The sequence below is a fragment of the Pempheris klunzingeri genome, chromosome 2, assembly GCF_042242105.1.
Source record: "Pempheris klunzingeri isolate RE-2024b chromosome 2, fPemKlu1.hap1, whole genome shotgun sequence".
NCBI lineage: Eukaryota > Metazoa > Chordata > Actinopteri > Acropomatiformes > Pempheridae > Pempheris > Pempheris klunzingeri.
In genome coordinates this window covers 15,110,584-15,123,061 of record NC_092013.1, presented here as the reverse complement: position 1 = coordinate 15,123,061, position 12,478 = coordinate 15,110,584, and the positions used below count along the sequence as shown (strand labels likewise).

At 39.5% G+C, this 12,478-nt stretch overlaps 2 protein-coding genes across 5 annotated transcripts in view; one reads left to right on the top strand and one right to left on the bottom strand.

Moving 5' to 3' along the window:
* Positions 1 to 12,478, top strand: part of syn2b (synapsin IIb) — a 77,655-nt gene that overhangs the window by 50,867 nt on the left and 14,310 nt on the right. For all 4 annotated transcript variants that reach the window (XM_070845060.1, XM_070845045.1, XM_070845053.1 and 1 more), the window contains exons 4-5: positions 146 to 302; positions 647 to 736. In XM_070845060.1, the coding sequence (XP_070701161.1) occupies positions 146 to 302; positions 647 to 736 (247 nt within the window). The remainder of the gene's footprint in view (positions 1 to 145; positions 303 to 646; positions 737 to 12,478) is intronic.
* Positions 2,329 to 11,579, bottom strand: LOC139214625 (metalloproteinase inhibitor 4-like). Its single transcript, XM_070845525.1, has 5 exons — positions 11,300 to 11,579; positions 4,547 to 4,644; positions 4,010 to 4,124; positions 3,318 to 3,442; positions 2,329 to 2,889 (listed from the first exon to the last, which is right to left on the bottom strand). The coding sequence occupies exons 1-5, from the start codon at positions 11,436 to 11,438 to the stop codon at positions 2,692 to 2,694; spliced, it is 675 nt and encodes a 224-aa protein (XP_070701626.1). The 5' UTR covers positions 11,439 to 11,579; the 3' UTR covers positions 2,329 to 2,691.

Below are 12,478 nucleotides of genomic sequence, written 5' to 3'. Positions count from 1 at the left end.
CATAGTCACAAAATAAATTATTTAGATTATTTGCAACAGCACTAGCTATGTGACGAAATACTGATGTAAGTGAGGTACACTGGGACTAGAAATATGAATGTATTCTTATTTCAGTCTTCTTTATTCCCTCTGCTGCTCACACCAGGTCTTTCAAGCCCGACTTTGTCTTGGTGCGTCAACACGCCTTCAGCATGGCCCAGAACGAGGATTTCAGGAACTTGATCATCGGTCTGCAGTATGCGGGCATCGCCTCGGTCAACTCCCTGGACTCCATCTACAACCTCTGTGACAAACCGTGGGCTGTAAGCAGTTTCAGCAAAACCAATTTACACCTGCAACAACCTACAAAGTATTTTATTGACTATTCGACATAGATGTGGAGATGTGGAATGATGTTGGTAATAATGGAGCTTGCTTGGAGCATTTGGAGGATTTTTCTTATTCTCATTTGACTGTGTATGGCTCGAAGCACACTTTTAAAAACATTACACTGATATTGATTATTACCACATAAATAACGTGCCTCTTCTGCACTGTACTGTAGTATCTGTTATAATGCACCCTAGACTCATCCAACTACCTGCTCAAATTGCAGTTGACTCTCTCTTGCTGTGTTTCTCTCCTTTTATTCTCCTCCTTGCACCAGTTTTCCCAGCTGGTCAGTAACCAGAAGAAGCTGGGACCAGATAAGTTCCCTCTCATTGATCAGACTTTCTACCCCAACTACAAAGACATGGTAAGATTGTTTTTTTTATTATTATTTTTATGTTCATACATTGTCTATTGCCGGTAACCCTGAAGCAAACTCACAATATTTGTCCCAGTGCAATGCAACGTTCTCTGAAAGCAAGAGACTATGTTGTCTGCCAAGCACTGTAGATTTTAGGATATCATGGGTAAAATACAAAAATATTTAATTTTGGATTATTTTCCAAAATACAATTTATCATATTTATTGCATAAAAATGTACACTACTTTTTATTTTCTAACATTTCGGGTTATTGAAGAGAGGAAAAAAAAGAGCCAGTGCCACATTTTTCCATTGAGACATTTTATATACAATCTTTTTTGGTACATGGAAATAGAAAACTCTATTTAGACAGAAACAGAGACATAAATACAAACCCAAACAATGCTTTCAGTATAAAACAAACATGAAATTGTTTGATAAGTCTTCACTAAAGCCATACAGTTATTCTGCATTATTATTATGTCACTCATGAATGTATGAATTTAATTATTAGCATAATTCAGAATCGTATGTTTCAAACAAATCAGGCAAATTACTGCATTGTGCAGGTTACACTTAAATATTTTACTGCTGAATAGGACCATAGTATGATTTTTACACGGTGTCTCATACATGAAGATAGCAAATGATGATGTATTTTAATCTGTATGACTTCAGTGAAGTAGACCAGTAACAAGACAGGGGTCAATTCAGATTTGGGTCTTTTAATAAACCATTATATTAAATAATACCTATAAAACAACAATTAAATCACTAATTATATCTCCTTCATGAAAATAGTTATTTCTCTTTTTGTTGGTTAACGTCTTGTACCAAAGTTTTTTACTATGTTTTCTTGACCATGAACATGTAGGAGAGTCCGCTTCCTGTTTTTAAGGAGTTAAAAAAAAAGGGAATTGAACCTTGTCCTGTCACATCATTTCCTCGAACGAGAGGTGGCTCGGCGTCTACAGGTGGCAGTGCTGTTGTTAAAGCGCTGGATTAGATTTTTGGCAGTGGAAATAGTACCAAGGAAACTAAACACACTAAACCACGAGATAACAAGTTTTACGCTATATAAGACAAAATCCTGTTAAAATGTTAATTCTCACTGAAGTACAATATTTACATTCTCAGCAGTTTTTGAGAGTATAAACTGATGATTTTGATGTACAAGAATTATGGTCGTGTATAATTCATATGTCAGATTATGTCAAAACATAATTAATTGGGGAATGCCTGGTGTTGCTTTGTTTGATATATATACAATATCAATTTAATTTATATTAATTTGCATGGGACAGTTATTTGATCATATATAAAGGTAAAAATTCAACACCAGAGTGTGTGTGGCAAAGGTGGCAGTGAGGCAGTCTACCTGCAAAAATGTAGTGTACAGAAGATTTGTTTGCAGTATGTTAAATACAAGCAAGATAATGGAAGCTTTTTTGTTTTTCAGTATGTCCAACTTCTTTATACTTCTTTCAGTAAATGCATAGCCCAAATTAATACGTGGCCTATTGTAAGTTATGCATAAACAAATATGAAGTCCCCAGTATTTCTCAAGGTTATGCATTTACCATCAGGCCATCAGAAATTAAGAAAAGATTCACTCGGGGGTGAATAATATGCAGTGGATGGTTCTGCTGCTATTCTTACTCTGTGGAAAACAGCAAGTGAAGTGGAATATGTGTGAGTGAGAAAATGAGTCAGAGGAATGTAGAAAGCCCCTGCAGTTTATGAAAATATTCCTAGCATTGCTGTAGCAACCACCTGAACTCTGCCAACAGAAGCTCAAAGTTGGGTTAAAATCTCCCTTGAACGTAAAGATCAGCCAATTTTTCGATGAAATCAGTTGCTACTTTGCACGCAAAATTTGAGCTACTTAAGCAAAAGCAGGAAGTGTTTCTTGGGACTTTGCAGGAGTGAATTGGAGTAAAATGAATTTCAGAATTACAGGTCAAGGGTCACTCATGTCCAGGAAGTCTTTCTCGGGTGGAGGTCCACCCCGGTACCAGCTACAGGTTGTGTCAGAGCGGCGGATACAGGCGTACTGTCGAGCCTGCTCGCCATTTAGGCTGTTATCCAGCAGCCAGTCAGTCCACAAGCACTCGTTTTCTCCTGTGGACGCACACGGCACTGTGTAACAGGTGTTGATCTGAGGAGAGAAGAGTTTTTGATTCATGGTTTGCTCACACTCTCGATCTCATTATTTTTTCTTGAAGTTGGCCTCCCCCTGTGTTACGAATGAGAGCTTTGTTAACTCAAGTGTGCCTATAGGCGGTGTGTTGAAAAGATCACAATTCACATGGAGATCTTTTGTTCTGAAATGTAACGAAAGTTAAAGCATGATTGAGGAATGAGATGAGGGACCTTTCTGCAAAATCAAGCTCTGTTGCTTTCTCGAGGCCTAGAGAAATTGATGAGAAATTGAGAACTGATTTTGCAGCTCCGTTGTCCCATTCATCTGTCTTAGAGGGGCCTCGAGAAAGCAAAAGCTCTGCTGCTTTCTCGAGGCCTCTCTAAGACAGATGAGTGGGACAAAGAAAAATATGTATGCATAGAGAGTGAACAGTCCTTACTCACTCTGCATTCACAGCCCATCTGGTATCTGTAGTTAAGATTCTTCTTCTGTGACAGTGACAAGTTGTCCCAGGACTCCACTAGGTCACACTGGCCAATAGAAATTCTCCCATCACTCCACATACTTCCTGTTTAGTAATCACAACATGGCAATTTAAATGTTTTAGTTCACTGCTAATAGCATTCACGTTGAGTAATACAGCTATGGTTGACATCAATATGAATAATATTTTGCAATGTTTACAACACATCTACACATTGGAAGATATGGTTTAACATAGGCTATTTAGAAATACACACATTTGCTTTCTTGCCAAACGTTACATAAGAGGATGAATACCATATCTGTATGGTTAGCTTAGCTTAGCACAAAAACTTGAAAGAGGGGGAAACAGCTAGCCTGGTTCTTCCTATCAATATGGACCAGTTTCCAGTCTTTATGCTATGCTAAGCTAAGCTAACTGTCTGCTGGCTGTCGCCTCATATTTAAAACACAGATAAGGAAGTTGTATAGATATTCTCATCTAACTCTTAGCAAGAAAGAAAATAAGCATGTATCCTAAAATGTTGAACTATTCCTTTAAAAGAAGAGCCATTTGAGACAAAAAGTCCTGCTGCTATCAGACCACTATATGTTCCTCCTGAAAACAACATAGTGAAAGTGCAACACAACAGCTGAGCACTGCAGACTGTACCTGAGAGCAGATATCCTGCTTTGTTGTTGGAGTCCAGTTTGACTCCACACAGCGAGGAGAAGACTGGAGTGTACACATACTGGATGTCCTTGGCTTTGTCAAATCCTTTGAACATCTGGAAACAGAAAGATACAGGGAGAGGAGAGTGGAGTGGAGTGGATGGAAATAAAGTACAGCATTTGCAGCAGCAATTTAAAGCAGCAATCATAAGAACAACTTTACATCTCCTCAAAATAAAGCGTTCTGAGTCTGTCATCAAATAGACGCTCTTATCCAGAGTTTATAGTCCCACTCAGTGCTCGTATAAACACAATAAGGTCAAGTAGAGAATAACATTTGCATACATTTAGACTGTATAAACTAGACTTTTTCTGCTGTTATACACATTTAAGAAATGTATGAGATCTGAACTGATTGTTAGTGCAGCTTATACGCAGCCAAGACCCGCACAAATAGAGCCATGCACAGCAGCATAAACAATAAAGATGATGTATGTCTGCACCAGCAACAGCCGTTACTGCTGTCCAGAGATCTCACCTTGATCATTTTGATTTCATATTGGATCATCTTCATGTAAGGTGAGGAGCTGTTGCTAGGCGACACAATTTTCTCTCCAGAGATCTTTGCCCTTATCACTGTCAAAAAAAGAAAAAAAGAAAAAGAGAGGAAGAAAAGGAGGATTAAGATTAATTGAAATGCCAAATAAAGACAAGAGGCAAGATAAGAATGTGATTTACATGCCAGAGAAAATGGAAAACATTCTGAACTATGTATGAATGTGATCAATAGATTAGAGGATAGATAGATAGATAGATAGATAGATAGATAGATAGATAGATAGATAGATAGATAGATAGATAGATAGATAGATAGATAGATAGATAGATAGATAGATAGATAGATAGATAGATAGATAGATAGATAGATAGATAGATAGATAGATAGATGTTTTTTCTTTCTCCTTCCTCGTTTTCTATTCGCTTGTCACTCGTCTTTCTCCCCACGCAGACAGTGTAGCGGTCCCTCTCAGTAGTGATACCGGATGTGTCCCTCCTCTCCTCTGGGAGGGAAATCAAAACCCACATGGAATAACAAGTAGCTCTCTGCTTGCACACTCCCATTAACCACACACACTCCATACACACACACAAACACACACGTACGTATACAGTATATACCACACCACACATGCACAGCACACACACTTCACTCAACTTGAGCCAAACCATTTCTGGCACAGTGGCGACTAAGCATTATTTCATCCTGCCGAAATTCAAGTCAAAGGGTAAAGCAACAGGATAATTGGTCTGTGGTTCTCAACAGGAAGCTAACAGTGAAGTTGTGTCATTCTACAACCTGTCATTTGGAGATAAAATTGCACTTAAAATATTGTCAGTGCTGTCTGTTTTATTCACACAGACCACAACATGCAGTCCGCACTGTGCCAAATCAAACAGCATTATTACAGACTTCACTGCTACTTCTTTCCTTCCATCAAACCCATGAAATCTGCACTTTTAGACATCTGCATTACTCATTATGTTGACTGACAAATTAATTTCACTGTTTCCTTTAAACTAATGACACCGCTGTGGCACAATCAGTCAAATGTAATTAAGTTTACTATTATAGTTTTCTCTCAGGTTAACTCTAACCCCTCCAATCAAAACATCCACAGTAACTCTGAACAGGGCCAACAGGTGCTTTAACTACACAACCAAAAGAAAAGCGGTGGCATCACAGCAGAGCAATGCACATACATAAAACAGCAGTAAGGATATAAGAGGGATATTTCTTATATAAAGAGTGTGGATGGTTTTGGATTAAACGGTGAGTTTGTGTGCTCTAATGTAATCTGCCTACAATAGTAACCTAGTGTTATGTTCAAGCCAGGGACATTTCATACTACATTAGAAAAAAGGTCCCATCCACAGTGGGAGCTACTCCAAGCAGCTCTGTCCTGCTTATTGGATGTGGAGAAGTTAACACTGTAGAAACTCCAGGTTGACTCAGCATTACGCTCGCCAAACACATTGGTTCATTCTCATCCTAAAGTGAAAACATACTGTTTGAAAACATGAGCAATAAATCTAATCCGTGTCTTGTCCCAGTCTGTAGTAAGCTCAGCAGCTAAACTGTGTTATCAGCAAACTCCACGCTGAAATACAAGAGCAACACTGTTTCTTTATTCCACACATTTTCAGGTGGTAAATCTGCCTCCATTGTCAGTGTAAACTGCATTTTGTGCTTTGCAAGAGGGAAAAGCTTGACAGGCGTAGGGTAGCAATAGTACCAAAGAGAGGCAGGGCATAGTGAAGATAATTGATTTTGTAATGATAATTCATTTTGTAAATAATCATCAACATGAACATTATTACTTAAATATCATTCATGTTTGACCTGGTGAGAAATGAACATTTTACAGGTTATACCCATTAATGCTGCTACATAACTGTCATTCCTTGTCGGCAAATGGTCCCCTGTAGATGCACCAGAGCAAGATGGAAAAAGAGAAGGCAAGAAACAGAGAGGCAGAAATGGAGAAAGTGACCTTGGTGTATCCATTAAAGAGAGAAAACTACAGTGTAAGAGGGGGAGAAAAAGTGCGACCCAGCACCCATCCTAACCCTCACCCTGTCACACAGCTACGCAAACCGTCCTTGTTTTTGCTTTTCGCTCATCACATATCTAAAAAAAATGACTTGTCAAACACGCTAGGAGATAGAAAGGCAGGCAGACAAACAAATACAGAAAGACAGAAAGTCAATGCGAACTAGTGTGAAGTGTTATAGTTTAATTAGAGTGCACTGCATCGCCCACAGAGAGACAGCTGGTCCAGGGACGCTCACTTTATAGAAACTGTCAGAGAGCACAAGATGCCTGCTCAGTGTAACTTTCATATACTTCATTCTTCTTCTGTACTGCATAATTCATAGCCTGGGGCTCAAACAGACCGTGGCTATACAGCAAAACACCTCTGCTGTATTTGATAAAGTGTGATCCAAGTGAAGTAGAAATCACAAAGGTGGGCAGACTAAGTATACTGTATAAAATGTGTCTGACCTTACAAGGTCAGTAAAAAAGTACATGAATGAAAGATTTAGAGCTCAGTTTGATTAATTGGTTAGTACATTGGTGTGACATGGAAACATTTGCAGTAATCCTCATTGTGCTCAGTTAATGAGATATTGGCATAGCTGGAGCTGGCAGTTTGAGGTGCTTGAGCTTGAGCCTTTCCATTTTTTGCATGCTAAACACATATAGTAACTCCTATACTATATATCAAAGTACTGCATAAAGGTTTAAATATCAACAATATTTAGCATAATGAATATAACTTTTGATTCGAAGGTACCTTTTGCTGCCTTTGATATCTTCATACTTCATACTCAAGTAAAATTGTGCTTGCAGGATATATGTGATTAGAGCCTGATCAGTGCTGGATTTTTCAGGCTGATACTGATGTTGAGATTTGCAGAAGTGAGAAAATAAGGCAGGTTTGAACAATGTTTCTTACAAATTAGTTCTGATTTAGTATAATCTGTAATTTTACATTGTACCTTTTACTTAAGAAAAGAGAAAATCTGAATACTTCTTCCAGCACCAGTTAATGGCATTCAAAATAAAAGCAGCAAATATTATTTTCATAAATGTCGATGTCACTTCTACATTACACTGAAACATCTGTAAACCCTCCTCTTCAACTATGATTACACCACTGAATCAGGCTGTCAGGCCCACTACACAGAAATACTCATACCAATGATGACTATCATATTATTGCACTCTTTGTCCAGGTCATCTCTTTGATCTGCACTTCCTTTGGCAAGCAGAAGCATATCTGAAAGTAGATGAAGTGCACTGACAAACTAGCCACCCCACTTAAATCTTCCCTTTTTAGCAGAGTAATGGGTCTATGTGGCCTATTAATGATAAGTAATACACCCACACAGCCGTGCTCTGTGTGAGGATCAAATAGCTGACAGGCTGAGCACTGGCTGTAAATCAGAGCAACACAGAAGAGGACAGAAGTTGCTCTACGCAAAATATACCAAGAATAATGCAGTCTTTTTTTTACTACAGAGGATCAGTGGTGTTAATCATTTACTGAGAAACAGTGCCCTTTCCAGATAAAACTGAAAAAATCTGGGTTGGATCACCTTCTAGACATAATAGTTTTTGGGCAGTGGGAAATATTTGTTGTAAAAATTACACGTAATAACTGAACAGCAGAGCTCATCTTAAGTGTGTTGTCTCTAAAATTATTCTCTTGGCCCAGATTCTCTGAAATGTTTACCCCCCACCTCGACATCTCTGAACTGTGCAGGCTAGGTTACCCACTCAATTCAGCTGCTGCAGCTGTGTTATGAACAGGAATAAGGACAGGCAGGCCTGCAGAGTGAAAGTGGCTGTGCATGTGCCTCACAGCTACATAACCAAAGAGAAATATTGCAAACTTGTACCATGAGAACTGATGTAGTAAGTAACTTCCCCCCTCCCTGATGAATCGGCACCCTTGTCATGCTCACAAAGCTGGACTGTCAGCGGGCTTTCACACTGATATTGTTAGTATGCAGACCATTAGACCAAGCCTATAGACATGGAAATGAAGTGGGGAGAGCGAGGGAAAGAAAGAGAGAGAGATGGAGTAGGCTGTGTTGGCATGGCTTGGCCTCCGTCCAACACACACACACTCACACTCATACACACAATCTCAAATACACAAACATGGCCAAGGAATCGTCCAAGGTTTGTCCAGATGGGATATTAGTCAGAAGTACAGCTTTATTCAAAGAGCTCATCAACTCTGACAACACTGTCAGGTCAACTAAAGGCCACCACCATTCTGTGCTTAGAAAACAACGAGGACAGTATTATCACAGATGCCACCAAATGAAATGCTTTCTTAGACACACTTAGTGTAAGTGAGGGATTTTCCTTAATTGTTATTCATGGGCCCAAAAAGTTGCAGCCCACCTGAAAAGGACCACTGCCTCCATTCAGAGGTGGACTCATACATTTAAAACTAACCCAAGCAGACCCAGGCAGACCCCGATGAAACGGGATCCAATTACAAAAGAACCTGTGGTTAATTGACCATTCGTGAAGTCCCGCCCCCCCCGTAGTTACTGTTGATATGCCCGTAAAGCTGTGAAGCACATATGCAGTTTACTATAATAATTGTGGCAGATTTACCACTAGAAATTCTAGAAACAAGACGTAGAGGAAAAACTGCCTCTCAACTCTGGCTGGTAACCGACAATTTTTGCCAGCTGACTGTCGCTAACATATTTTACTGTTGCTAGCTGGCTAACCCATTATCACTGAATTCATGAATTTGGTTGAAAACCCCTCGATTGGCTGGCTTGTACGAAAAATGAAGAACCCATTAAACTAGTGTTAAATATGCACTTTGTGGTGACATGTATTCAATGATGCTAGAGTGGATGTAGTTAACCCCACCATTGTATGCAGTACAGTATGATAAGTTAAGGGCTGTTAGTGCCGCTATTGTAGGTAGAAAGTTGGTCAGCCAAACTAGCTAATGCTAACAGCTCGTGTTATAACCACACTTTACACTTTAGTTCTTGTGTTTTTGCTTTTGGAAGAGATATAATAAAAAGCCACAGGCCTCCAAACTCTTAGGATAATGAATATTGCCACATTCCCAAGCACACCATTTCAACACGACGGGAAATCCAAAGCTTTACAGACCTGCTCAATCACATTTACATTTGCTAAGCTATGATTGGACAGTCACCTTTCAGGGGACGGGTTAAACGTACAGTCAATTGGACTCCATTTTGTTCATGTCCAGTGGTTCAAATGGATACAAACTGAGAAAAAGTGGTTCAACATGTAACATTTGCTAATAAGCTGCATTTCTTTATAACATGTCTGTTTCTGTTTCTGAATATTTGAACCATGATTTACACTCTAACAGCATGCAGCATGCATTGCTTTTGTGACAGCGTTTGGGTTCTCATGTGGCCAATGAAAACAACAGAACAAAAGCCCAAAAGATGGTTATAGAATTGGACCCAGTGCTCTAGCAGTGTAGTAGACCAGAAAGTGTAGAGTGGGACCTGGTTCAGGTCCGTTCCAGCCTAACACATCGGGACTTTGCAACGTCAGGGCTGTACAAGAAGCTCCAATTGTTCAGTGGAGCTAAACAGGATAATCATACTTGCAGAACCTCCATCTCACTCTCTGATGACACACTTCATATATAAAAGCCTGTCCTAAAAACACTGCCCCAAATACTCTCATTGTGTTCTCATAACCCAGATCTAATTTGGCGTTATGGCGGTTTCAAAAAGAGGTCTCAGCCTCCATTCCTTACTGACTATTTTTTGAGACACATTTTCAGAGTGCTCTGAAGGAGCAGACCCAGAACAATTAGAAAACAAGACTGAAATACCATAAAAGCAATTTCTTTGTCTACGTTCTCTCTCTGTCAGTCCCTGTCCTCTGCTGGAGTGTAACCTTTGACAGATGCACATACTCCAGCTTTCCACAGTCTGGAGCCAAGTACTCAAAGTCAGAGCAGAGTGTTGGTTTTGGCTTGTGCTTAGACAAGAAAGAACTGGATGATGTGGGGCGTCAGACAGAGAAACAGGCAGACAACCCGACAGACAGACAGACAGACAGACAGACAGACAGACAGACAGACACAAAGTAGGCCGGGGCCACTTGAATCTGATTGTTTTTTTAGGGTTTGTTTTTCTGTGACTGAGACCAAGGCCCAACTATGTAGTTGCAAAAAACAGGCAGCAAGCTCCCCTGTTTTCGAATCATAATACTGGGGGATTGTAGTGTATCAATTCAAATTTTATAATTCATATAAATCTGTGATTAGTCCACTAACTATGTAGTGCTTTAATAACTTAGGCTGCGAAATTTTCCTGCATAAAACTGATTATAATTGCAATTTTAATACGATTTCTTCAATCTACTATAATGAAAAGCTCGGCCCTGGAGCTCTATTGAGCAGTTCTTGTCATAACATGTTTACACTGATTTTTTTTTTTCCTTCACAGAAAATCTAATTAAGTTGATCAATAAGCCCCATTGTCAATCAGTTAGTTAAGAAGGAGGGTCATTCCTCCCATATTAAAAATCCTTTTGGGTTACTGTTACTGTTCACAGTCCAAAGAACTTCAGTTTGTCACTACAGTGAAATGCAGCAGCTTCAGTATTTAGTTCTAGTTATATAGTTAGTTATATTATGAACTCTTATCAGAGCGGACAGAAACGAAGTTATTCTCCAGTTAACCTGACTTAACTTACCGATCTCTGCGCTGCAGAATAGCTGCTGTGGGTGTGCTGGGTGGCAGCTACATCCCTCCACAGCTCCCTCCATGCCTGCACCAAGCAAAAGGAGCACCCAGAGCCCCAGACACGCACTCCGCTCCTGGGACATGGCCATGATGACTCTGGCTGCCTCTGACCGCTCCACCACTCGATAAACACTCAGCAGCCTCTTCTGATCCTGTTAAGTTCCACGGGAAAGCAGATGAGGCTGGATAAGACAGTGGAGCTGAAGGAGTAAGATGAGCTCTGCTGAGCTGAAAGGTAGCTGTGGATAGAAATGTTTTCAAGTTTAAAGTACACCTCTGATTTCAAGCTGGAGCAAATAACTTGAGTTGGAGGGACGGCTGCTGCTCTCTTTCTCTCTCTCTCTGTCTCTCGCTCTCCCTCTCTGTAGACAACACACAGAGAAACTTACAATAGCTGGATCCCCTCACACTCTGGTCTTGAATGCTGAGAGGGTCGCACACAGGGAGCCTCTTATGTACTCAACAATTCTGGGACAGCCTCCTCAGACAGAGAAAAAACACCATCCTTTGCCTCCTCTTGTACCCTCTTTTGATGTCCTCCCTCTTCTCCCATTGGCTGCTGTAACTGTATTCATACAGTTAGTCATGAAAATTATGAGTAATTAAATGATTATGGGACAGGTTTGTGAAGCACTGATTAGAAACGACCTCTACACACCCAAACAATGCTCTTCAGTTCATTTTTTTTTTTCTAAGGTTCAAGATTAGTGATGTGCTTTTCAGATGCATCTTGTGTGATCAACAGTTTCTGAGTGATAAAAATTATTATTATTAATGGTGGAAAATTAAGAAGTTTCATGCACAGCTCTTCATTTTGAGTAATTTTGATTACAAAGGAATCTAAGTGAATTTTAGGACATCTGAAAAGATGACAGCAAAATCTTAAAGACATTTTTAAGAATAACAAACTGAGATTTAAATGATAAGATGCAGCTCAAACATTGAAAATGCTTGTAAATGAAAATTATCAGAATTACTTTTTAATTTTAAATAAATAACATGGAGTGTATTTATTTTTGAATCTGTGAACAGAGCAGAGGCCAAACGTCATTCTATATTAAATTAACCTCAACAGATATCCTTCACTGCATCAGTTTCTTCGGTTGAACTTCATACACGTCAATATGTC

Bases quoted from the DNA above. Each gene is read 5' to 3' on its own strand.
- LOC139214625 (XM_070845525.1), bottom strand. From the start codon at position 11,438: ATGGCCATGTCCCAGGAGCGGAGTGCGTGTCTGGGGCTCTGGGTGCTC. The intron at 3,443-4,009 runs GTACAGTCTGCA...ATTACTAAACAG, and splicing joins AGCAGGATATCTGCTCTCAG to GAAGTATGTGGAGTGATGGG. The intron at 2,890-3,317 runs GTGAGTAAGGAC...TTCTCTCCTCAG, and splicing joins AGATGGGCTGTGAATGCAGA to ATCAACACCTGTTACACAGT.